Here is a 24,685-nt window from a genome sequence, read left to right as displayed (position 1 = left end):
TTATTATTATTATTATTATTTTTCAATAATAAAATATAAAACATGAGAAAGACTATTCATTTTTCAAGCACATTATATATTGCTGTTACATAGCTCTTTAGACCAATGTTCAAACATATTATTCTCAATTGATCAATCCACCATAGAAAAACGAAAGAAATAAACAGGCTTGAATCATCTCCATCAAAAAGCATTGATAAATCATAGAGATATGTTGCTGCCATCTAAGGTCAAAAGAACCTTGTATAAGTCCGGACGCCGATCACGAAACACCCCCCAACTATATCTCTTGGATTTAATTTTATTCAGATCAAATTCTGCGACAAGAACTGCTTCTTCTTTATCATCAGCAGTGGCAACTATTTCTCCTGTGGGTCCTGCTCAACAGAGCGGCATGTTTGAAAGTCCTCAGCTGTGAATATTATGATGTGTACTTGCAACTTTGAAAATTCTAGCTAATTCTTAATAAGCTTACCTGCTATGAAAGAATTCCCGTAGAATGTGATCTCACTTTTGCCATGTTCAGTCTGAATTATCTCCTTTCCTATTCGGTTTGAAGCAACTAAAGGTACCTGAATGCATTTAAGCCTATCACCCACCTAGAAATTATCCAGATGACAATACCATAACAATGCAAATTGATATAAAAAGGTTATGTTCGCTTCATTACAAGAAGTCCTCAAAGCATACTAAAAGAGAAGATTTCCTTTTTGTTTCCACATCAATTACCTACAAGATGGGGCATAAAGTAAACCCAAGAGGATAATGTTACCTTTGTCCAATCCTGAACGTAACTCAATATAAGCAGTACCACTGGATTGGAAAAGCTTTTATCGATTTTTCCACTAAAACATCCTCACGCATCAATATATTCTCTCAACAGTCAGGAAAGGGGCAAGTGCCAAGTACTCTTTTGTTTTATTGACCATCATAAAATAAGATGATAATTCAACCTAAATTCCTAAAGAAATTCCATCCTATGGAGGTCGGTCCATAAGCCTTTTCTGAATCCATAGCCTAAAAGCAGAAATAGTTCGTCTTCTTTATTCAGCCTATTCTGATAGGCAAAGTGCATCAGGAAGACAGATAAAGGGAGCCTGAAAATGAATATTATAGCGAACAACAAAGTGAATAAGTCATAATATTAAAAGAATTGATTGTTTCGTAGTCCAAGTGCCTTGATGAGTCCGGCTAGCTAATTGAAGGGTTTACAATTCAAGGAAACTAGTATTTAAACAATGCAGGGTTGATAATGTTGCACTTGTTAAGACCTTTAGTAGAAAAATGAATATATTCTGCACATAGAGGGGCAGGTGGCATAATGTAAATTAAAAAAAAAAAAAAGAAGCATTTTGCTCTCTTAACATTTTAAGCTTTTAGATAAGATAGTTCAAATAATTATGGTCCCCTTATAAAAATTAGTTACAGAAGCAATCTGTAAATTAAGTTAGGGACTCACCAAATTAGCCCCGGCATGCCCCTGCATTACTCGCTTCCAGTGATCTCGAGAATCTAGGCCATCATCCTGAGGTTCAGAACCAATAGCAGTGGGGTAGAACAATATTTCTGCACCTTGAAGTGCCATAGCACGAGCTGCCTCTGGAAACCACTGATCCCAGCAAATTCCTGATAAAGGAATAAACAGGAAGCATACTGAATATTCCAATACAATTAGTAGAGAGATACAGAATCTCCCACTTTAACTCATCTGTCACTGGCAGTTTTCAGTTTAAGCTGAAGTCGATATACAAAAGAAGTTTGAAAGTTGGCTTTTTAGAATACCATTAATTAGATAAAAAACTGTAATATCAGGTTGAAGTAAAGAAAATCTTTTATTATTTATAATTTTTGCTGATCAACAAATAAAGAAAATCTTACCTACTCCAATTTTGGCAAATTTAGTTTGAAATACCTGTCAATCAATATTACAAGTGATCGAAAAATCATAATCAACCATCATAACTAAAATAAAAATATATTAAACAAATATAAGAAATATCATCTTTGGATTTTAAACTTATCGACACCAACCTTGAAACCAGTGTCACCTGGATTGAAGTAAAATTTCTCCTGGTAACCTGGGAGAAATATAATGCGCTGTAATTTAAGCTTATCACCGAATTTATCAAATTAGATTAGACATCCACTGTTGGCAAACCTGGACCATCTGGTATATGGGACTTTCTATAAAGTCCAAGATCAGTCCCATCAGCATCAATTACAGCCACTGAATTGTAATGTGCATTGTTTGCCTCCTCAAAGAAGCTAACCGGTATTACTACTCCCAATTCTTTCGCAAGATTCTGCATCCTGTGAACAGCAGAGATTTAGCCACAAAGACTGAGTTTAGCTGAAGTCAACGTCCACATTTTGAAGCCAAATATTTAAACATTCTCACCTCAATTTTGTGGGGTGCTCCTTATAAGGTTTAGCTCGCTTAAAGAAATCCTCCCTTTGTGCTTGACAGAAGTAATAGCCCTCAAATAACTCCTGTATAAGAATGATTTTTGCACCCTTCTGATGAGCTGCTCTAACCAATCTGCATCAAAGAACTCTTCATGACACTGTATGCAAATGCCACGAAATTTTCATAAAAATACAAAATGTTTTATATTTGAAACATGAGCTGCAGCTAGAATAATATTATTTCTAACTGCTCCTTCAATATTATAAAGATTCTGATCCTGCAGAGACCAATCCAACAGAGATTCAAGTTAATGGCTGCTTTGCCATATCCAAATTCCACACAACTGCCTTTACTTAAGGATTAGGGAATTGTTTGCTTCAGAACACAAATATAACATTCACATGAATAGTTTATGTCCCCTTCTCTGTGTGTGTGTGTCTCTCTGTCTATGTGAGTAGTAGTAATTAGCATGATTAATAACCAACTAACGACACATTAATCCATATATAAGGGCATATGGTAAAGCAGGAGTTCTTCCTGCGGTAGCTAGAAAGCAACATTTATGTTGGAAGGAAGATGTCCTATAGAGACCGTCACAGTGCGCTTTGTCATCCCTCTGAAGGTCTATCTACAAGTCGTAAAGGGGAGTTCACAGGGAGAAGAATCGCTTTCCAAACATCTCTATAAGCTGGGACCGCATCCGATTTACCTGGTTGGCGAGCCAGGGAGAGGGCCGCCGCTCCTCAGTTCTCATTTTTTCTGGTACAATGGAAAGGCGTCGATTTGATATTTAATCTACTCTATAATACTACACTATTCGGTCTTGAAAGAGAAGCTAACACAGCTTAACTCAAAAATTTCTCAAACAATGAATACTCAACAAGGTCAGAAATTTCTGCTTACAGATCAGTCGTACAATCACCGATTAATTATTTCGACATGTCTATCATAGCTCAAATGCAATTAAAACACGGTGTTTAAACTAAGAACTAAATCTGGAAATGAAAAAATTTAAAAGATTTAACTTGCTTAAAGTGAAAACGTACCTTTCGGCAGCATCTACGTTTGTGGAGACATCATCGGAGCAAGCGAATTGTAGAGCTGAGACGATAACTACTCTGCCTTCCGCCATTATTGGTTTGCTTCACTTTCTTTAGGACTCAAATTGAAGGATTGATATGTTTTAGACCAATTTCAAGGGAAAATTGCAGCGACGGTCCCTAACATTTTATTTTTTTGCAGACTTTACCCTAACTTTTAATTCGTGCCATACACAGTTCCAAACCTTTCAAATATATGCATATGAGGTTCAAATGGATGGAAATCGTCAAATTGACCGTTAGTTGACCAAGGAAGGTGAACTTTGACTGATTTTGACCAAATTGAAATGGGTAAAATGATAAATTTGTTATTATATACATAAAATAATTTAAAAACTATAAATAAAACAAAAGGAAATAAAATAAAAGAGAAAAGAAATAAAAATTAAAAATCATCGCCTTCCTCAATCGCACCCCACCCCACCCCACACCATCCCATCCGATCCGATCCGATACGCTATCTGATCTAGTTGCAGAACCCACTGCAGCACGGTCCCTATCTTTTGTTGGCATCCATGAATACTTGGCTTCTGAAATCATTAAGGTAGAAGGCCATGGAAGTGCGGTGGATTCGTGGACATTTGGTATTTTCTTACGTGAAATACTCTATGGTAAAACCCCATTTAAAGGATCGGGGAATCGAGCAACCCTCTTCAATGTAGTCGGGCACCAACTTAAATTTCTAGACTCACCTACAACCAGTTATGCCAGTCGGGATCTTATCCGTGAACTACTTGTTAAAGATCCACAACAACGAATCGGGGTGAAGAGAGGTGCAACAGAGATAAAACAGCACCCTTTCTTCGAACGTGTTAATTGGGCTCTGATACGTTGCAATACGCCACTAGAGGTGCCAAGACTAGTTGAGATGGAGCCTCTGGTGAAGTTTGAGCAAGCAAGCCCAATTGGGGTCAGCAGCAATAGCAAAAGGGTGGGGAAGACGATGATTTTTAATTTTTATTTCTTTTCTCTTTGATTTTATTTATAGTTTTAAAATTATTTAATGTATATAATAGCAAATTTATCGTTTGACCCATTTCAATTTGGTCAAAATTAGTCAAAGTCCGCCTTCCTTGGTCAACTAGACGGTTTCCATTCATTTGGACCTCAGGTACATATTCTTGAAAGGTTTGAAATTGTGGATGACACAAATTGAAGATTATGATAAAATCTACAAAAAAGTGAGAGGTTAAGGATCGTTGCTGCAGTTTTCTCCAATTTCAATGTGGGTTAGGTGTTTCATTGTTTTATTTTATACATATTTTTTTCCTTTCTTACAGTTTTGGTATTATGAGAAAGTTGTTTACTCTAATTTCGGTGTTCTATTGCTTACAAATTACAATTATTTATTTAAAATTAAGTTATAACATAAGTATACTAAATAGTTTGCTTACTGAGCATTAGCTAGTTTTATGTTTTTCAAATGATGAAAGTCAAATGACTTGTGATAGCTTTTGAAATGAGACAAATTTAATTATAAGACAAATATTAAATTTTATCATAATCATTTTATTTTAGCAATGTCGATACTAGGTATGACATATTTTTGCAAGTGATTGAACTTAGTCTGTTGATTATATGAAAGTGACAGGAAAATGCAAAGTTACATGATCATATGAAAACAAGGCTCAAAAGAGGCAAATATTTGTATCCACACGTTCCTCATGTTTAATAGGACGTTCAAAGAATGTTCTACCCTTTGGTTTCGTAAAGGTGTTTTTGTCCATCACGTGGATGTATGTATGTGTCAAACTATGCAATTTTACTTATTGTTCTCTATTTTATATTAGTTGAGATCTCTATTTTTTTTATAGAGAGCTCTTTAAACTTTTACAAAAGGAGCCACGTTCGCACTTTGTTCTTGTGAGATAGTCTATGATATCTTTTGAAGAGACTTTGACATCCTTTATGGTTGCAGTATACAAACTTAGTGGAAATTTGAGTTTGAGTATTTTGTAGCACAACACTCTCATAGCTGCAAAGAAACGACTAAGAGCAAGCTCCATTTAATTCAAAAGCTAAAGGAGCTTGAAAAGTTGCACTTATCTCCATTTAAGTATCCAAGAGCACATACTTGATATAAAACAAGCTCTTGATCCATTATCAAATTCGTCAGTGGCAGCCTTTGCCAATGGTTTCGACTTCTCTAGTTGGGTTCTTTGTCTTCCAAAGTGCTTCCACTATTTCAAGTTCTATTGTGTAAAATGAAGCTAATTCATTCAATATTCATTGGCATTGTGCACTATGAAATGTAATTGAGTTTGGGTTTGTAGATTCAATTTGAATTTTCTGACTTGTGGTCACTTTTTATCATCTAGTTGTATCACTTGTCATTGGTTTTGAATTTTGAATTCAAATGGTTTTGGCTCTATAGTTATATGTGTATCACTTGTTTCACTTGGATTGGGCGAAACAAAAATAGAGAAAGCATAAAGAGGGAATCAAGTGGGAGAGGAAAATTTCTCCGAGGAAAATTCTTGGTGGCCTCAGGTTGATTCTTCTCAATATATCCATTGTCATTCTAGTGGACGACAGTACATGATATGGTGTGACACAAATCTGAGCTCAAGATCACAAGACACATTGTTGGTGAGGTTGAAAAGGATTTGAGCTGGTTGGTTATGATTTTGTACACTTTTGAGAGTTTGTTTTTCCGCATTGTAGTTGTAATAATCATTGAACACTACATTATAAACTCATCATCTTTGTTTTATCCAGGAAACATGTCTATAGAGAATAATAGAGATATTTTATTAGATCAGAAAAATTGAATGCTACACCACAATTAGAAAGAGTCAATATTGCATTTTGAAAATCAATTGGAAGCTTCAGACTAGGCTTTGGGTGCAAGACCAGCCTTGAGCTTCTGAATGGTAATGACATCAGTTTTGCAGGACTCAGCAAGAATTGTTTCATCCACTCCGGTGGCAAACAAAGTTGTGGGAAGTGAAGCTGTGCCAGAACTCGCACTACCAAAAGCAGAAACTGCAATGGCAGGTTCTTTGGGATCGCTATTGTACTGATAGTGCGCCAGTCCCTTTGGAAATACAAAAATATCCGCGGTTTGGTGTGTTTGGGTGAAGAGTTTGTTAGTTGTGTCGACAAATCCAACCTCTAGAGAGCCTTCTACGACAAACAAGAGTTCTGCAGCACGTGGATGCCTGTGAGGGGGATTAACTCCACCAGCAGGGAACTGCAGTACCGCCATTGAAACACTCTGGCCGCCCAGATCAGAGAATTCTGCCTTGCTGGCTTTTGTTACCTTGAAATCTGGTGGGATGGAATCCAAAACTCCACGCAGGTCAGTAAAGGTAAAGACATTCCCATCAGGCGCAGTGACATTTGGCGGGACTATTAAGTTGGATAAAATATCCGGATCACTTGCTTGGACAATCCAAGAAGTGGCAATGATGACTAGAAAGCCCAGTAGAAAATGTTTAGTAACTAAGAATGAAGCCATTGTTAATGTTAAGTTGGCCAAAAGCAATGAAATGAAAACACCTTTTTTTGGGGCTAAAATAGACTATAGTAGTAGTAATTTATGGTATGCATGCAGCTGTTTCAAATACGCCAAGTTGAGTTTGTACTGACCGGCTATGCCTTGATGTTCACTAAGCACATGTTCTTTAATTAATCAACACCAGGTATATCTGCATTTTGTGCCCTCCTCCAACAAAGTTTCGCCAAACTGCATATTCTTTTATTCGTTTCTCCCTCATGAATCCATATACTCGTATTTTTTAGGCCTGGTTTTACCCCTTTTTTTTTTTTGGCTACTACGACCAGCCTACAGAAGATATGATCATTTACTTTCATTTAAACTTTAACAAAATGAAGAGATAATTGAAGTGAAATGAGTTAAATGTTTTTAAATTTTCAAACTAATACTTTTAAATTTGTTTTTTCTATTTTAATATTAATTCAATACAAAATTAAATTAATAATATTATAGTGTAATATACATGTTAAATTACATAATTCCCATAAATGTGGAGGTTAAATTTATTTATCCCTATAGTGTAACATATAGGTAAAATAACTTAATTCTCATATGTGTGGAGGTTAAAATTAACCCTATAAAAGGGAATGATTTTCATTGAGATTAAAAAATATAATATGAAAAGAAAGTTTGAGAACTACAATACAGTAACTTTAAGTATTATTCTATCTACACTTTTATAATATACTATTTTGATAACTCAATAAGAGACTCGTTCACTTATCTTCCTATGGTTGTGTGAATAGAAGGAAAATAGTTGTAAGCCACATGAATATTATCTTGAAGCCGTGTAGCGCCTAAAATACCCTCACGAAGGGAAACCAACACGATTTTACGACAGCGTTATTGGCATCACTTTCTAAGGCTTGCATTCTAACCCTCTTGTTATTGTTGTATTATAATGTTTATATTGTTATAATATTATTATGTTTATGCAATTATTGAATTATGTTATTTATATTTTTTAATTGACATGTTTATCTACACACAACTCACCCAGCTTTCCCAACGTTAAAAAGTATATTGTGTTTTTGCTGAAATTTGACAGAATAATAAGCTCTATAGATCAAGAAATGAAAAGAAATGGCAAAGAAGAATTCTTGTAGCCGACCCTAAATAGCAAGTTACTTCGTAGTTTCAGATCATACATTGCAGTCTGCCATCCACTTACCATGCCTTCGGAGGGTACAACCTCCTCCAGTTCTCATTATGATATTTTCAGATCAACTACTGTTAATAAGGCCTAGTTTACCAAATTTAATTGTAGCAATGGCTTTTGTATTAAGTACCTATCATCCTCATAATGAACGAAGAACCATCCATTGTTCTTTAAAGATTCTCGTTTTTCATTTTTCGCAAACAACATGCAGACACATTTGTTACAGCAGTTTTGATTAACAGTACAGATCATAATCATGAAGCTCTGATAATAGAACGAGTAACTTATGGTTTCAATTTTTTCACTGCACATGCTAATACACAAATGACAATCTGAATTATCATAAAATAAGGTACATTTATAGTTCAATGACTAGAAGTGGATGGGGGTGACCCTACTCTGATACTTAGTCCATTATTGTGCCTCCAGAAGAATTACAGTAAATTCTCAATGGAACGTATAGACTATAAGTTAGAGTAGAGGTGCCATTGATATTCGTAATAGATGATGGGGACCATTTTTCCTGGATTTGCAGACACATACTCCCAATGCAAGATGAGTTGTCTTGCTGAGAGTTTTTGAGCACCTGATGCTCGGTTTATGTTTAAAATAGCTTTTGTGCCGGAGCTCTCTATGTGGACTTAGACTTGATCAATTTTTTGATGTTAATGATGAGTCATCATGCCAACTCGAGTCCATGTCCTGGTCGTGCCATGTCAAATAGAGGAACATATGTGACCTAGGTAGTACGGAAACTAAGGAGGTTGCTCTAGATGAAGTCGGAGAGGTCCTCAAAAGCACCAAGTGAGATAGAAAGAGGGAGAAATCACATCATTCTTCGTATTTCTCGAATTATTCACCGTTTCGTAACTGTTATTAGGTATATATAAGGACACGATTGATACGAAATTCTTGGAGTTTATCATTCTAATTGTTTATACGTTGATTATAGTATTCTCTTCATTGAATTTTTTTAAAGTTCTATTGATCTGAATACAAAGAGAAGTTCACCAATCAATTTGAAACACGTTATAAGGTTCAATGACATGTTGAATATTTTACCCTGGAGTTCTTAACAGGAACGCTGCTAAATAGTACAGCTTGAGAACCACAAAAAAATTTCCAGAACTTGAAATATACTTTAGTTTCATCCCTTTCATCTTCTACTATAAGCGCTTTGATTTGTTCTGTTTAGGAAAAATAGAGTGAAATTTTCGTCTATGATTTACATTCACTGGCTATTTACAATAAGTACTTGATTTTTTTATAGCTAAACTTAAATTATCAAGATTGAATTTTTGAAACTTGGTGACTTGTTTAGTGAAATACTAATGCGCTTTGATGAGTTCTTATGTAAGCTGGTGCCTAAAGTAACCTGTACATCGGCTGGACTGGCCTAATCCAATTTTCATAACTACCAAATACAGAATGTTTAATGAAGAATGGCAGTTCTTTCATTCTCAGTGACAAGGAAAAAAATTTATTATAGAAGTTGAACAAACAAGAACAGGACTCAAGAGTTTCAACTTAGACTACTAAACCATGGCAATATTATTATTCTATTTCTTGGTTGCAAGGCCTGCCTTAAGCTTCTGAATGGTGGCAACGTCAGTTTTGAAAGAAAGCGCCAATACATTGTCATCAATGCTGGTGTTGAACAGAGTGTCGGGGAGAGAGACAGTTCCAGCATTTGAACTCCCAAAAGCAGAGATAGCCAGAGTAGGAATTTTTTCATCAGCATTATATTGAAAATGGACTAGTCCCTTAGGGAAAACAAAGAGGTCACCAGGCTGAAGTGTCTGTGTGAAGAACTTGTTTGTGGTATCGACAAAGCCCACCTCGAGCGCAACCTGAGCAAGGAAGAGCAGCTCAGTGTTAAGGGAATAAATCCTACATCGGTTAATTACCGAAATATTGACCAACTTAAATAGATCTTGGGCCACTCTTCTTAATAAGGTTGACCTTATTAAGATGGACCCCAAATCTTAACATGGTATCAGAGCTCAGTAAGTTCCAACGAACTATTCGATCCGATTAAGTCTAAAAAATGAGCACACGAATTTCAAGATTGGTCTGCTCAAAAAAGAGCCACCTCTTGCGGGGCATGTTAAGAAAATAAATCCCACATCGGTTAATTTATTCCCTTAACACTCAGCCGATCGCGGGTGAGTGTGAATGGGGTTGAGAGAACCAGCTGGGTAGAGAAGGACAGCATAGGAAACACTCTGGCCATTGAGGGCGGGGAATTCTGCCATGCTTGCTTTCACGACTTTGAAAGTTGGGGGAGGTTTCTCAAATTCGTTGGCAATACAAAGTCTGTGAGGATATCGGGATCTCCAGCCATTGCCATTTGGGCTATGGCAAGTGAAGCCACCATTAGAAAGAACAGTTTTTTGTTATACGCCATTGATAGCAATTGTATATATTTATGAATTTGAAAAAATTTGGTAGGAGCTTTAAGCCTTATTATAAGATTTGAATTGAAAATATTGTTACCAAGGCCAATGGGTTGTACACTCCGAAATCCTGCTGAGCAGGTGACAGGCTGCATTTATAACTATCAAATGAGTTTCTTGGGATTGGAGTTGTTTTATTCTGTTATTAGGCTAACGAAATTTCTTAGAAATTTTTCATAGTATAAAAATTAAAAATATTTAGGCGTCGGTACATTTTTATTTCATTTTGTTTCTTTTCCCTCCCGATACTTCCCCATCCTGGACGAAAATGAGAGTGGATTTTCTGTCCTACGCAATACACGGAAATTTTATAAATTTGTATCTTACAATGTTGCAGTTTTGATGTTGAAACTACAAGCAGTGAGGTTTACTCCAATGTTGTGCAGGCTTTATTTGTATGAAAATAACTTTTACAACTCATAAACGCGTAATTTGATTTCTGTTATACTTTCAAATTCCAACTTCTTTTCACTTTTTCTAGTGTGAAATTATACCCAATGTTCATCATAATATTGAAGCAAATAAAGGTGTACTTCAGTTTTATTTCATTTCAAGTTCATTATGTCCCAATTTGATTAAAGGCTTGAGGCTGTGAAAGTTTATGCAATTGAGATGTTAATACAATTGAAGAACATGTGTTTAGTGAAGATCAAGGCACAGCCGGCCAATCCAACTGGAATTTTTCCTTTTGGGATAAGCTGCTGTACACAATATAAATGACAAGTACTCAAGTCTACTTTAATCACCATAACAATTAACAAACTCACTATCGAGTAGCCTCATTGCATTGCCTTCATCGAGCCAACTTACCATTACAATGGCTTCATTCTCAGTGAACCAACATTTTCCACTAGGCTTTCTAGCCATCTTTCCCACTTCTTGGATGGTCCAAGCAAGCAATCCTGATATTTTATCCGACTTCAGTCCCTCCAAATGTCAATGGACTAGATGGAAATTTCTTTACATTCACCGGCCTGTATGGAGTTTCCGATTCCACCCCACCAAATTTCAAGGTAACAAAAGCTAGTAAGACTGAATTCCCTGCCATGGATGGACAGAGTGTTTCCAAAGGGACTAGTTCACTCTCAGTACAATGCTGATCCCAAAGAAGTTGCTATTGCAGTTTCTGTTTTTGGTAGCGTGAATACTGGCGCTGCTTCACTTCCTACAACTTTGTTTGCCACTGGTGTGGATGACACGGTTCTTGCCAAGTCCTTTAAAACTGATGTCACTACATCCAGAAGCTCAAGGCAGGTCTTGCACGCAGGCCTAGAATGAATCTTCGAGTCAATTCCAAAATATGATTGTGCTTTGTCTCATTCTTTTTCGTTGATTAAATTTATCTCAAAGCTCTTTTAATAAATATTCTGATGTAAAATAGATAAAGCAAAGCCTAATATATGACAGGCAGAAATTTTAAATGGTTTTCTGACAGTATGTTCGAAATTTAGGCTTGATTTTGTTTTGTTCTTAGATGTGTTTGATTATTCAATAAAACATTGTGAGATTTTCTCTGAAATGAACCCAAATTTTCAGTATCCAGTTAAATCAACAAGCTATTAGAGCATTTATTATCTTTCTTTTTAGAATATTTTTCGAGCATCATTTAAATATTTGAGCTTCACTTGTTTTTTTTTTTAAGATTTCCTAAAGAAGGCAAGATAAGAAAATATGGCAGTTGGTGTAGAAACTGGCGATCTGGTCACTAAACTGGTTTGATTGGCTCTTACGGACCAAATATAGTAAATCTACATGGTTCAAATAGTAGCTTTCAAAATTTAAACTATAATGTATCTTTTACAATCAATTATTGAAATCACTATGAATTAAATCTAATGATAAACTTGAAAGAAATATTAGAGAATGTAGTGCTAATATAGACATGATTGTAAAATATTAAAGAAATGTGAAAAAAGGTAAATTATATCTTCCAGTTAATTTGACAAAAATGGGGAATATGAGAATTTTTATCCGTCAATTGCTAGGCGTCTATTTATTTTTTTCATTGCAGAGTTATATAATGGCTTTGCTTTGTCTATACAACACAGATATTTTATTGGAACTGCATTGCTACTAGGACGAATATGAAAACAAACATAAATATGCTTCAAATGCCTGGAATTAATAGAAAAGAACGAGAAAAAGAAAAATCACAGTTTTCAAATCCAACCAGATCTTCAGATTAGGCCTTTGATGCAAAACCTGACTTGGCAAGAACTGTGTCATCCACATCAGTCACAAAGTTGTGGGAGGGAATTCTGCCTTGATCGCTTTTGTTACCTTGAAATTTGGTGGGATGGAATCCAAAACTCCATGCAGGCCATTAAAGGTAAAGAAGTTTCCATATGGTGCAGGGACATTGGGTGGCACTATGAAGTCGGACAAAATATCCGGATCACTTGCTTGGACCAACCAAGAAGTGGCAAAGATGGCTAGAAATCCAAGTAGAAAATGTCTTGAGAACGAATCCATTACTAAAAGTTGACCCAATTAAGACACCGATATGAGGCCACTTATTTTGGTAATTAGATTAGACTTTATTTATTTGTAATTTATAGTCTGTACCAACAGCTGCATTCCAAAATAGGCCAAGTTGGGGTTGGACTGCCAGCTATTCCTTGATTTTCACTAAGCCGTATTCTTCAATTTCATCTACACCAGGTATATCTGCATTTTGTGCTCTCCCTGTGTTCAATCCTTCGCTTCTTATTGCTCTATAAATAAGGCCTATAGCTCCCACCGATTTTTATCCATTCCTCATCTATATCCATAAGATTACAATTGCTATCAATGGCGTATAGCAAAAAACTATTCTTTCTAGCAGTGGCTTCACTTGCAATAGTGCAAATGGCTATGGCTGGAGATCCCGATATCCTCAGACTTTGTATTGCCAATGAATTTGACAAACGTTGATGGGAACTTCTTTACATTCACCGGGATGAGAGTCCTTGTCGCGGCTCCACCTCCCCTGACTTTCAAAGTTTTCAAAGCAAGCTTGGCAGAATTCCCTGCCCTCAACGGCCAGAGTGTTTCCTATGCTGTCCTTCTCTTCCCTTCTGGTTCTATCAACCCCGTTCACACTCACCCGCGCTCGGCTGAGCTCCTCTTCCTTTCTGAGGGTTCTCTCGAGGTGGGATTTGTGGACACTACAAACAAGCTCTTCACTCAGACACTTCAGCCTGGTGACCTCTTTGTTTTCCCAAAGGGACTGGTGCATTTCCAGTATAATGCTGATACCAAAGTTCCTGCTTTGGCTATCTCTGCCTTTGGGAGTTCAAATGCTGGAACTGTGTCCCTTCCCAACGCTCTGTTCAACACCAGCATAGATGACAATGTATTGGCCCTTTCTTTCAAAACTGATGTTGCCACCATTCAGAAGCTCAAGGCAGGCCTTGCACCCAAGAACTAGAATATTAAAATCTCCATTGTTGAAACTCTGAATCATTTTCTTATATTATCTCTTCAGATTTTACAATAAATGTTTGTGCTTTGTCACTGAGAAGGAAAGAACTATTTTTATTGAAGCTCCATTTCATAGTTTATTAAAATCAAACCAGATCGACCACTCCAGCCCGAAAACTGGTTTGTCTCACTTCATACATTGTTTTACATTGAAACGAATCAAAATCCATTCGAATCCACAAACCACGAGTCCCTGTTGTAAAAATTTCACCGAGTTGGAGTAGAAATCACGAAACATGAACCGGCAATGTCAATAATAAGATAATCACGAACTTGTATCGACGAATGGCTTGAACATGATATCGTTGTCCTTAAACGATATTTGTTCCTTCTCCTATTGATTTGAGATGCTTCGAAGGTTGATGGCAAATGATTTTTGGATTTTAACAAGCCTTAACAAGAATTAATCACCAAAATACAAGTGAAAACTCTCGAAAACTTGAAGAACACAAGGGTTGAATATGAATGTAAATAGGGATTTTGATTGTTCTTGGAACAAAGTATGGATTGCAAGATATTTTTCTTAACATCTTTCCCTCAAACATGACTCTCCTATATATAGCCATCGACCAGGAGTATGAAATTGTGCTAAAAAATCAAGTGAAAAGTCATCAATTTAAAATTTGCAACGGCAAAAAAGGGTCAAAAAGTACAAACCCATGCGGTCGCATGATTTACCCATGCCGAGACCATTTGGTCTTGGCATATGGCCAATTTATTTTTTTTTTATTTTTTTTTTGAACAACATAATCACAACAATCCCCCACTTGTTCAAAATTAACAAGTCTCATATTCAAAGTATATGATACTCATGCATAATGTTTAAATATCTTTCGATTTGAATCTGACCATAATGTAGTTCAAACAAAGTATAATCGGAATCAAAGGTAGCGTGTAGTTTTGAACCAGTTATTCCATATAACTATATCGGTAAGAACACACACACGAGTACCAAGTGTTTTCAAGTTCCTCATAACTCGCTTAGCGCTTTTATGGTCTTGCGCTTATCTTTTTCAACAATTTTTTAAGAGAGAAACTCCAACTCTCTATTAAGGCAGCACCACCTTAAAGATTGTTTAAGTGAAGTTCTTCCAATACCTTTGTTACTTTTAAAGATACTTGCGTTTTAGAACCGAATTTTATTAAGAACTTAAAGCCCATCCCTCATTTCAGTAACAACCAGCATTATTTTAATTAGGATAGGACTATTGCGGATTTCAATAATGTTGTAACTATCCACATATCGAATGACTTATTGTTACCCTTTGAACCCGTAAATTACCTTTTGAGTAATGACCGGTAGGGTCACTGTCATTGGTAAACCTTTTTAGTTAAGGAGTTTTAACTGCATCCTATTCGAAGTAGATGCTACTAAATCTTTGTTTAGAGGTTTAGTCAAAGGATTTGCTAAATTCTCAATGGACCTTACATAATTTAGGGAAATTACTCCATCTTTGATTAATTTCCTTATGTAGTTATGTTTTAGACTCATATGTCTAGATTTTCCATTGTATACTTCATTGTATGCCTTTGTTAACGTGGCTTGATTATCACACATGATAGGTATTGAAGCAATGTTCTTTGATCCCAAAGGTATCTCATAAAGGAGATCCTTAAATCACTCAGCCTCTTTCCCAGTATTTGATTTGACTACAAATTCAGATTCCATGGTCGAGTGTGTTATGCATGTTTGTTTCTTTGATTTTCAAAAAACAGCACCTCCTCCAAGAGTGAACACCCAACCCAAAGTGGATTTACTCTTACCCGCGCTAAATATCCAACTAGCGTCGGTAAATCCTTTCAATACCGCCGAAAATTTAGTATATTGCATGCCCAAATTCTTGGTTTTCTTTAAGTATCCAAGAACTCTTCCAATGGCCTTCCAATGATTATTACTCGGATTGCTAGTAAACCTACTAAATTTACTTATGGTATAGACTATGTTTTGGTCTTGTGCATTGAATTGCATACATAAGACTTCCTATAGCATTAGCATATTCCAATTGAGTAATTGCCCTTCCATCATTCTTTACAAGTTTTAAACTTTGATCGATTGGGGTACTATGTTCTTTTAAGTTCAAGTGTTTGAACTTGTTTATCACATTTTCAATATGATGTGATTGACTTAGGTGATAACCCCCACTAGTCTTTGTAACTTTGATAATTAAAATGGTATCCACTTGATCAAGATCCTTCATTTTGTTAAAGATAGAAACCTCTTTGTTTCTTGTATACCGTCTATGTGATTACTCATAATCAACATATCGTCAACATATAAATATATGAATGTCACATAATCGTCATACACGTTAGAATATAAACATCTATCTACGCTATTATGTTTAAATCCGAATGATGTTATAGTTAAGTCAAACTTCTCGTACCATAATCTATTACATTCCTTCACGACAATCTATAAATGGTCCGGTCCATTTACGATCACCATGCCGATCGGCTGGCCCGACCCTTCTTATTTTATTATCCTGCATTGTTCTATCTATTCAGTGCAATCACATTGAGTTCTTGTACTTTTGAAAATAAAGGTCAACGCCCTGAATGTACAACAATACGAAGAACAGGTTGTATGCAACTGCAATATATACAAATGCACTTGATTCCATCCACATTGGGCTAATTTACATTCGTCCTTGCCATGCCAACAACTCCACGTCTCCTCCTCACTCTACCACCCACTCTACACAGACACAGATACTGGTATGGAACCAAAATTCGGCGGCGCTACCCGGTCCCGCCACCGCCGGTACATGTACCACCACGGTAGGTCACCCTCCGCTGACAGATTCATCGGAATATTCCAATCGCCGATCACCACATCCTCTACACCCTCGTTCGAGCTTACCGAACATGAAATCTTCGAGATCCCCTCTGAATCCTCCTCCCCGAGTTCGGTTCCGAGCCCTAAATCGAACTATCAAGTTCATAATCATAGTAAATTTGGCATCTTAGAAGCGCTAACTGGTGGAAGTGGCGATTTCAAAACACGACCCAGCAGTGAAACCGGAGCGGTTTTCAACCACAAGGCATCCACCTCCGCGTCACTCGCCTCCTCGACATCTTCTTCTCCTTCCTCTTCATCTTCGTCTCGAATTATGATCCCCTCACTTCCGAAAAGGCCCACGAACGTGGCGGATAAGATGGGATTTTATCATCAATCAGCACCGGTGAATGTTCCAATACTGCCGGCGGCAATGCAGAGGAGACGAAATGAGTTTTTCAATGTGGTTGATGACGTTGAGGAGGAGGGAAAGGGGGAGGTTGTTCCGCCACACGAGATGGTGGCAGCCACGCATTCGCCCATATTGGCTTGCTCGGTCCTCGAGGGTGCTGGTCGGACACTGAAAGGACGAGATCTGAGGCAGGTGCGCAGTGCTGTTTGGCGAAAGACAGGTTTCACTGATTAAACTTATATCTATTAAATGTTTCTCTTTGTAAATTGGGTAGGGATTCCAGTCTTTGTCGCTTCAATAATATGATGATCTTTGTAAATGTGTTGTGGATTAATTGCATATTAGTGCCAACAAGAATGAAAGCTAATTTACCTTCCCGTTTCTTTACATTTGAATTTTATGTTTAGCTTTCTTTTGTTGTGGTGGTGGAAGCATTTTTCTATCTATTTTGGGTGGTGCAATACTATTTTTTTTTTTATGATAATTGACCTAAATTTCTAAATTTTCTTCCATATTCAAATAAAAATGTTAGTCTTGCAAAGATTGTAATCCATAAGCTGAAGGTACTTAAGTGTGTAATATTAGATGGATAAGTTAATGATTGAATTGAATTATTGAAATGTGTTTTATCTGGTACTAATTTCATAATGATTCATTTCGCACTCAACAATGCGGACAATAAGTACATGCCAATATGACTAGTTAGGGTGGTCGGGCAGGAGGGCTATATCTTACGTTTGACTCTGCTCTCTCCACTTATGCTTGCTTTGAGATGGGCTAATAGCAAGACTGATATGTTCTTGAAATTATTACGTATTCTATATGGTAGATAGTGTTAATATACACAGAGCTTGGTAGCGAGCAGCTGGTGCGTCGAAATTAAAAACAGAAACAAGAAGGCAATGGAAAATTATTTGACATGTGGAAAACTGGAAGTGATTTTTGGACTGAAGTGTACTTAAGATCTGATGATATGGGAGAACTTGATTCTTGAGAATTACAAGTTATTGTGAATCAATATTTTCACATTTGTTGGCCAATTAGACATCGAATTCAACATGTTTTCCAGTCATTAAATAAGATTAGAAATCAAAAAGTAATTCTTAAGATTGAGTACTGTTCGCATAGGTCACTGTGTCCAGATGTTGGGAAATAGTGCAAGTTAAGGACCCATCGAAACTCAACCTATGTGAGTGCCTCCCTCATTTCCCACCAAATGGCTGGACCCTTGTTCATGGCTGCACTCCCCATTATTCGGAGTTGGAATTGTTGTCCGTTTGTTGCTAGCTTAAAAGAGGAAAGACTGGTTTCTTTATAAAGCTTAGAGTCTCAGCCTTGGGAAGTTATAGAACATCCATTTTGAAAGCTTTGTTGTCTACTGAAGTAGACCCAAATGTTAGAGTTCTTGAAATGGATGGGGAAATTTGATTTTAATTTTTGTTAACGGAAAATTTTTACACTACAAGCGAAGGGTATAAATACAACTAGTTTCATAAGGATCCCAATAAAATATTAGAAAATGAAAAGAAATGTGCATTGATGTAATGGGTACAAATAGATTTAAAAACACTGTGTGAAGTACACCAGGAAAATGTACAAGTTAATAATTTTAGAGCTGATATAGCAATTGTCTGCAGGTCCTCTTAGATTCTGCTGCCATGCCTAATGATTTCTCATTATGCCCTAAATTTCAGCTTGACTCCATGGACTTCATCTAACTCTACTGAGGCAGTGTGAAGCATGATTGCTATATCAAAGTTTTGGCTTCCACTTATGCTTCAGAGGTGTGCTTTGCTTTTATAGTTCTACGTGTACCTCAGGTTCTCCTAAATAGGATCAGTGTATCCCACTATTCTGGTGATATGATCCAAATACTTATGCCTTCTTCAGCTTTGAAGGGTTTCTGGGTATGACTTTCTAGTATTATTTTATCTTTCTTAATCAGACGTGCACATCTAGATAGATGATCTTTACCTCCATTTGGGGGCATGATTTTGAGTTTGCTTCCGTCTGGGGGCATGACTCAATCTAAGTGTTGACTAGGCAATCTTGGTAGTTGGGTCAAACTTGCTAGTTTTTAAGAAGGCAATGATTCTTTGCTTCCACCTGTGATCAGGATTCTTTATGTCTGAATGATTACCCAATTTAACTTTGGATATGTTTCTCTTAGAGTGTACATCTGAGACTGTGAGTCAGAGTTCACATGCTTCAGATCGAAATGGTTGATACTTTTAAGAAGCAAGTGAAAATTTTAAAGTTTTAAGAACTTAGTCGTCTCTCTCTCTCTCTCTTTTTTGATGATTCATTTACGGATAGTCTTTAAGTAATGAGAATTTACATATGTGATTCCTGGTCAAGAGGAAGATCATTTTCATACGATCTGGAGGTTTATAGAAAATTTTTGCATCAAACATTCCAACACATGCCTGTTTTGGTCATCTACATTATGAGACAAGAACTTAGTTTTTTGGCAGCTAACTAATATACTATTCCGATATATGATGTTATGCAGACAGTTTTTCTGGCATTTTGCTTAAATACTAATCATAGGATTTTGAATTAAAAATTTAACTATCTGAGTTTGATTCTGGACTTTAGTCTTTGGAAACTCTCAGTAATCACTATATTTCTGGTTGTCAATCTAAGTGGATTGAACACCACGCCATTCCAGTTGTATTAAAGCATACTAAACTTCGAGCTGTTATTTTTTTAATATTTTTCGTATTCCTCTTTTCTTCACTTTTATGTTCAAGTCATTTGGTATGTTTGATGCCTAATCTGAGCCAGTTCTCCTTCTGTGAAGAATGTATGTTTTCTCAGATATTTGATCCTGAAAGTCACCTTGTAGATGCCATCTGAAAGAAATCTGTTAAACTTTCAAAATTTGAATATTCGGAACCTGTCAATGGTTATCGTGATAGTATGTGATGGTAAAAATTGCTTTAGTCATGCCTTGAGACCCCTTTTTACAAATGAGATGGAAAAACATAGTCGAACTCGATTTGGATGGCAGTGATTTTAGGTCATGCCTAGATTCCGCTGGAGCGAGTTTGGAAGATGACCTGTAGTGTTAAAAGTGCTAATCTCCTGTCATTGCTTTGAAGGCAATTTATTTTTTCCTGAATTATTTGGAGTTTGTTCTCTCTACTTCTAAATGCGAGTTATCTTACATTGGATTGTCAAAGGATTTGGATCTCAGGCTATTGGAATTTCTTCTTTGTGCACCATTCTTTTCACTGTTATTTAGTTGCTGTTTAAACAGGTACAGATCCATTTTATTTTGCTGCTCCTGCTCCTGCTCCCTTTTATGCTTAAAGAGTGCAAAAGTTTCTAGCCAAATGAACTTTTAAGAAGTTTTTGAGGTTCCAGCTCGATATAAACAGTCATCAAGCAACATTGAACTTCACATATAACTAGACTTTTGTACTTAGCTAGACTAGTGTAATGGAAGGGAAGTCAGTCCATGCTGGGGATCAAACTTTATTAGAGCTTGATGCTATACTTTCAAAATAACAACCATATTACTTGCTATCTACGGAGATATTTTCTCATCAGGGCTTTCATTCATGTTACTGTCGACTAGACATAGTGGTTTATTGTTCTGCAACTGAGGAAACAAGCTTATCTTCCTTGCAGAATAGAAATTATTGACGTATGTAACGTGTTCTGGTGGAATCGAATTTCCCTGGCAATTAATGTGGACGATTTCTAGGTAATGAGCTCTAGTAGTTGGGACACCAGAATTAATGCCTCTGAATCCCTTAATTAGCTTCCTAAGTTGGTGCATGGTTAAATAAATATTTTTATGGACATGTATCCAGTTAGTTACCTCCAGTTTTGGATGATGTTGCAATATTTTTTCTCCCATTAATGTGATGGTCCCTTTAATATTTCCTTTGGTTCCCCTTTCAAAGTCGAATCAAGAAAACTTTACCTTTAATGGTCAATTTTCAGGACAAAAATTGGTCCCTAGAGTAGTACCATGAGAAAATGAAGTTGCGATATATCTTTATTTATTGAATACTGCGATGATGGCAATGTCACTTGCACAACGATTAGGCCCACTATCATATTGGCAGGTGATAACCGTTGCTATAGTAAGTAGCATGATTGGGAAAAATGCTTAGAAATATCTTTATACATAAGCTAGTATTTCAAAATCACTTTTTTATTGCACTTATTTTTAATTATACATTTTTCAAAAAAATTATTTTTAACATTTTCTTATATTTTTTTTCCTACTTTTCTTCACCCATTGTTCAAAAAATTACTTTTACGAAATCACTTGTTTGATTTTGATTTTTTGAGAAGTGATTCTTTGAATTGTGTTTTTATGGATGCATGGTTAAGAAAGTTAAGAAAAACGTGAAAATTATTATTATTTTAAAATTTGTATGGTTGAAAATGACTGTGGGAGAGAATGTCCCATCGAAGAAATAACGTACCCTAAGATAGTAATATTAGATCTTGTATAGTGGTCTATCTTTATTAAACTTCTTTATCTTAGTGGTTCTCAAAGAATAAAAATCAAACAAGGGCTAAACCGTTCTTCTTAGAAAGCAATAGTATTCTAGTGATGACTTGGTGACAAACTTTTTAATGGTGTTGATTTTGTATTCCTTTTTGTGCTATACAAAATATTGAAATTATAATAAAAGAATTTATTTTCGATCCAATAGAGAAATATCAAAGAAGAATATTTGGATTTAAGTCTATCCAAATTGAAAATGTTAACTATTTCTTGGCTTGACATTTTTTTAATTAAATTCATGGTTTTTGGGAAAATTGTATGTCAAAACTAACATGATATAAAACATATTAAAGGATGCATAAGTGAGACAGCTTCCACAAATATCAAAGGTTCAAGAAGAAATATGTAACTCAGCTTAAAATTTTCAAAAAAATTAAAAACGTAATCGAGAAAACTAATTTTCAACTTTTCACCTAGTTGAGCTATGCTGATTTCCAAAACATCGATTTTTTTTCCTAGGGATATATTGCCTTTGAAGGACCTCCACTTATGGTAATAAGTATTAAGAAATCATTATGTTCTTGGAGGGCCTTGGCCATCGAGTCCCTTGAGCCTTGACTTCATAGACAATGTACACAACTATATAAAACTGCATAATTCAAATAGAAATTGATGAGGAATTTATGTGATTCCATAGTTTCCACGTCCCAATATCAAGTCACCACATATCTTTTTGTTCCATTCTTAGATATCCATGTCAATGAATGAGAAGAGTCAAATCAAGTATTGACTTAGAAATATGATACCATTAAAGAGCCAAAGATTTTTGTTGCATTTCGGTTATATTCAATGTTCACCAAAAACACCCTCCACGATAAATACATTATTTGAGGTGTTTGTGTGACACTTTTATGAGCATCGAAACACATTGCACTTTCTAATTGTTTTAGTTCGGATTTAATTTATGCAATACCCAAATATCAAATATTTTGGGGGAGACATAAATATCCATAATAACTAATAAAAATCATACCAAAATTTAATGATATGAACCCTTATGTTCACCTCTATTCATTATGCTCTTTAGTAGTGTCGGAATTGGTTCAAATAATTAACCAAAAATTGGAAAATGAAAAGGTGTGTAAAAGTGAAAAATGAAAAAGTGTGACTACGTGTCAACTTCGACCAAATATTCGAACTTGATCCGATGGTCAAATTACAAAAGTAAATAGACCAACTTATTCTACTCGTCGAGTAGATCGTCGTGGTATATTTGGAATCTAGAAACCAATTCCGGATGAATGAGAAATTGCGGACCAAAGTTGGAAGAAATGAAGTGTTGCAACTTTTCGAAAGGATGCATGTTTTGACAAAGTGTTGCAACTTTTCAAAAGGATACATGTTTTGGCCCACACTACTTCATTTGCACCCTTTCTATATCTATAAATAGGACCATATGGACATGATTTTGGGTACATCAATTGCATTGAGCATTCATTCTCCTCTTGCAATTCTCTCATTTCTAATTCCATAGTATTTTCATGCATTTCCTTGGTAGAGAGGGAATTCCGTTCGAGTTCGTTAGTCGAAGCCATTTGGAGTGCTCCTATGGTTTGACATGATCGTTGTATCGTGGGAGATGATTGTCGAAAAACCGTTAACACCGACGTGGGGCAAATTCATCCTAAAGACCAAGTGTCAAACACTTACATCGACCAAAAATTCATTATTTGCATCTTTCTTCCTTCATTTTCTGATTTCTCTTAATTATAATTTGATTTCAAAAACTGATTAACATTATTTATATGTTTGTTCTGCGAGGTTTGATTCAAAAGAATAACTTGCTTTTGTTCAAGAATCGAAAAAGATGAATCCATATTCATGCATTTGGATTCAGTAACTATTATTGTTTTGCTTTTCAAATTGTATTTTGATAAGTCGAAATTACGTTTCGATTTCAAGCAAATAAACGGTATGCTTTTATGAATATAATATACACATAATCTGTGTATTCCCCAACAATCGTAAGATGAATTTTGTTTTCGTACATTTATATTTTTCATTATTCTGTTTGCATGAACAAAGTATTAAATTTGATTGCATAAACTCGACACCGATTTATGTTTTATACTTGGTGGGGTTCTGTGCAACTTTTTAAAAAAATACTTATGCATACATGAGAAACTATTATGTTATTATATGAATTGTGTCACCAGATTATATGAATTGTGTCTCAAGTGTTCATGTCATCCATTTGTTTAGTATATGATGAAAGTGAAGTATTATATATTGCACATGGTTGCAATTGTTAATCAATATATATGACTGTCAACACATCTCTTTCCATAAATTAGTTAAGGACCATGAAGTTGGTTTATTTTGAAAAAAGTGCATGTGGTTTTTAAGACAATTTATTAAATGATAATTCTTCATTTTCTAAATGCATTTTCAAATCCAATTTCGTAATCTATCATCAACTTGATTATCCTATCAAATAATATGACATGTATATATTTAAATAGGATCTATATATATTGGTCATTGGTACAACTCCAATGTTACTGGAATAGATGCCAACTAATTGTGAAAGTATATAAACTTTCATGACTATTCTTTTATTGGAATATGAAATATGACATGGTAAATGAGTTGGTTAAATTTTCACATCTTGTTGAAATTATACTAATTTTGATTAATGTTGATAGCCTCATTTAATCGTATGAAATTAAGTGAGATGACTTTTATGTCAGTTATATTTGTATAAAGCATGACAAATTCTGATTTGTTTTAGTGAAAATTGTTGCGAAAATATTAAGACATGAAAATACTTTACAGAGCACAAATTATGCCTAAAGTTGGCAATGGTCCCGAACTTCCTTTAAATCTGAAAAAGTTTGAATGTGATGATTGAGTTAAATTTCTGACTTCAATAAAATTAAATGG

General features: G+C 35.6%; 4 protein-coding genes and 2 pseudogenes across 4 annotated transcripts; 3 read left to right on the top strand and 3 right to left on the bottom strand.

Annotated features, from left to right (window-relative positions):
• Positions 1-31: 31 nt before the first annotated feature.
• Positions 32-3,581, bottom strand: LOC111373142 (N-carbamoylputrescine amidase). The gene is made up of 8 exons (XM_022995623.1): positions 3,454-3,581; positions 2,399-2,539; positions 2,159-2,310; positions 2,032-2,078; positions 1,879-1,912; positions 1,460-1,626; positions 476-572; positions 32-377 (listed from the first exon to the last, which is right to left on the bottom strand). Exons 1-8 carry the CDS (start codon positions 3,537-3,539, stop codon positions 202-204), a joined length of 900 nt encoding a protein of 299 aa, XP_022851391.1. The 5' UTR covers positions 3,540-3,581; the 3' UTR covers positions 32-201.
• Positions 3,582-5,969: 2,388 nt separating this feature from the next.
• Positions 5,970-7,057, bottom strand: LOC111373127 (germin-like protein 9-3). The gene has a single exon (XM_022995609.1). The coding sequence runs from the start codon at positions 6,965-6,967 to the stop codon at positions 6,341-6,343; it is 627 nt and encodes a 208-aa protein (XP_022851377.1). The 5' UTR covers positions 6,968-7,057; the 3' UTR covers positions 5,970-6,340.
• A 2,667-nt stretch (positions 7,058-9,724) lies between these two features.
• Positions 9,725-10,572, bottom strand: LOC111373159 (germin-like protein 9-3). The gene is made up of 2 exons (XM_022995643.1): positions 10,477-10,572; positions 9,725-10,015 (listed from the first exon to the last, which is right to left on the bottom strand). Exons 1-2 carry the CDS (start codon positions 10,570-10,572, stop codon positions 9,725-9,727), a joined length of 387 nt encoding a protein of 128 aa, XP_022851411.1.
• Positions 10,573-11,378: 806 nt separating this feature from the next.
• LOC111373128 lies at positions 11,379-11,955 on the top strand (annotated as a pseudogene).
• Positions 11,956-13,411: 1,456 nt separating this feature from the next.
• Positions 13,412-14,030, top strand: LOC111373158 (annotated as a pseudogene).
• Positions 14,031-16,735: 2,705 nt separating this feature from the next.
• LOC111373141 lies at positions 16,736-20,896 on the top strand. Its single transcript, XM_022995622.1, has 2 exons — positions 16,736-17,491; positions 20,534-20,896. Exons 1-2 carry the CDS (start codon positions 16,801-16,803, stop codon positions 20,584-20,586), a joined length of 744 nt encoding a protein of 247 aa, XP_022851390.1. The 5' UTR covers positions 16,736-16,800; the 3' UTR covers positions 20,587-20,896.
• Positions 20,897-24,685: the final 3,789 nt, after the last annotated feature.

Source organism: Olea europaea, unplaced genomic scaffold (assembly GCF_002742605.1).
Source record: "Olea europaea var. sylvestris unplaced genomic scaffold, O_europaea_v1 scaffold1075, whole genome shotgun sequence".
Classification (NCBI taxonomy): domain Eukaryota; kingdom Viridiplantae; phylum Streptophyta; class Magnoliopsida; order Lamiales; family Oleaceae; genus Olea; species Olea europaea.
The sequence above is the reverse complement of the archived record's forward strand: the minus strand, read 5'-3'. Positions and strand labels throughout refer to the sequence as shown.

Coding starts and splice junctions, on each gene's coding strand:
- LOC111373142 (XM_022995623.1), bottom strand. CDS start 3,539: ATGGCGGAAGGCAGAGTAGTTATCGTCTCAGCTCTACAATTCGCTTGC. Junction 2,079..2,158: donor CCATATACCAGATGGTCCAG/GTTTGCCAACAG, acceptor TATTTCTCCCAG/GTTACCAGGAGAAATTTTAC. Junction 573..1,459: donor GGCATGCCGGGGCTAATTTG/GTGAGTCCCTAA, acceptor AAATGCATTCAG/GTACCTTTAGTTGCTTCAAA.
- LOC111373127 (XM_022995609.1), bottom strand. CDS start 6,967: ATGGCTTCATTCTTAGTTACTAAACATTTTCTACTGGGCTTTCTAGTC.
- LOC111373159 (XM_022995643.1), bottom strand. CDS start 10,572: ATGGCGTATAACAAAAAACTGTTCTTTCTAATGGTGGCTTCACTTGCC. Junction 10,016..10,476: donor CCGATATCCTCACAGACTTT/GTATTGCCAACG, acceptor TTCCTTGCTCAG/GTTGCGCTCGAGGTGGGCTT.
- LOC111373141 (XM_022995622.1), top strand. CDS start 16,801: ATGGAACCAAAATTCGGCGGCGCTACCCGGTCCCGCCACCGCCGGTAC. Junction 17,492..20,533: donor TGCTGTTTGGCGAAAGACAG/GTTTCACTGATT, acceptor CTGTTTAAACAG/GTACAGATCCATTTTATTTT.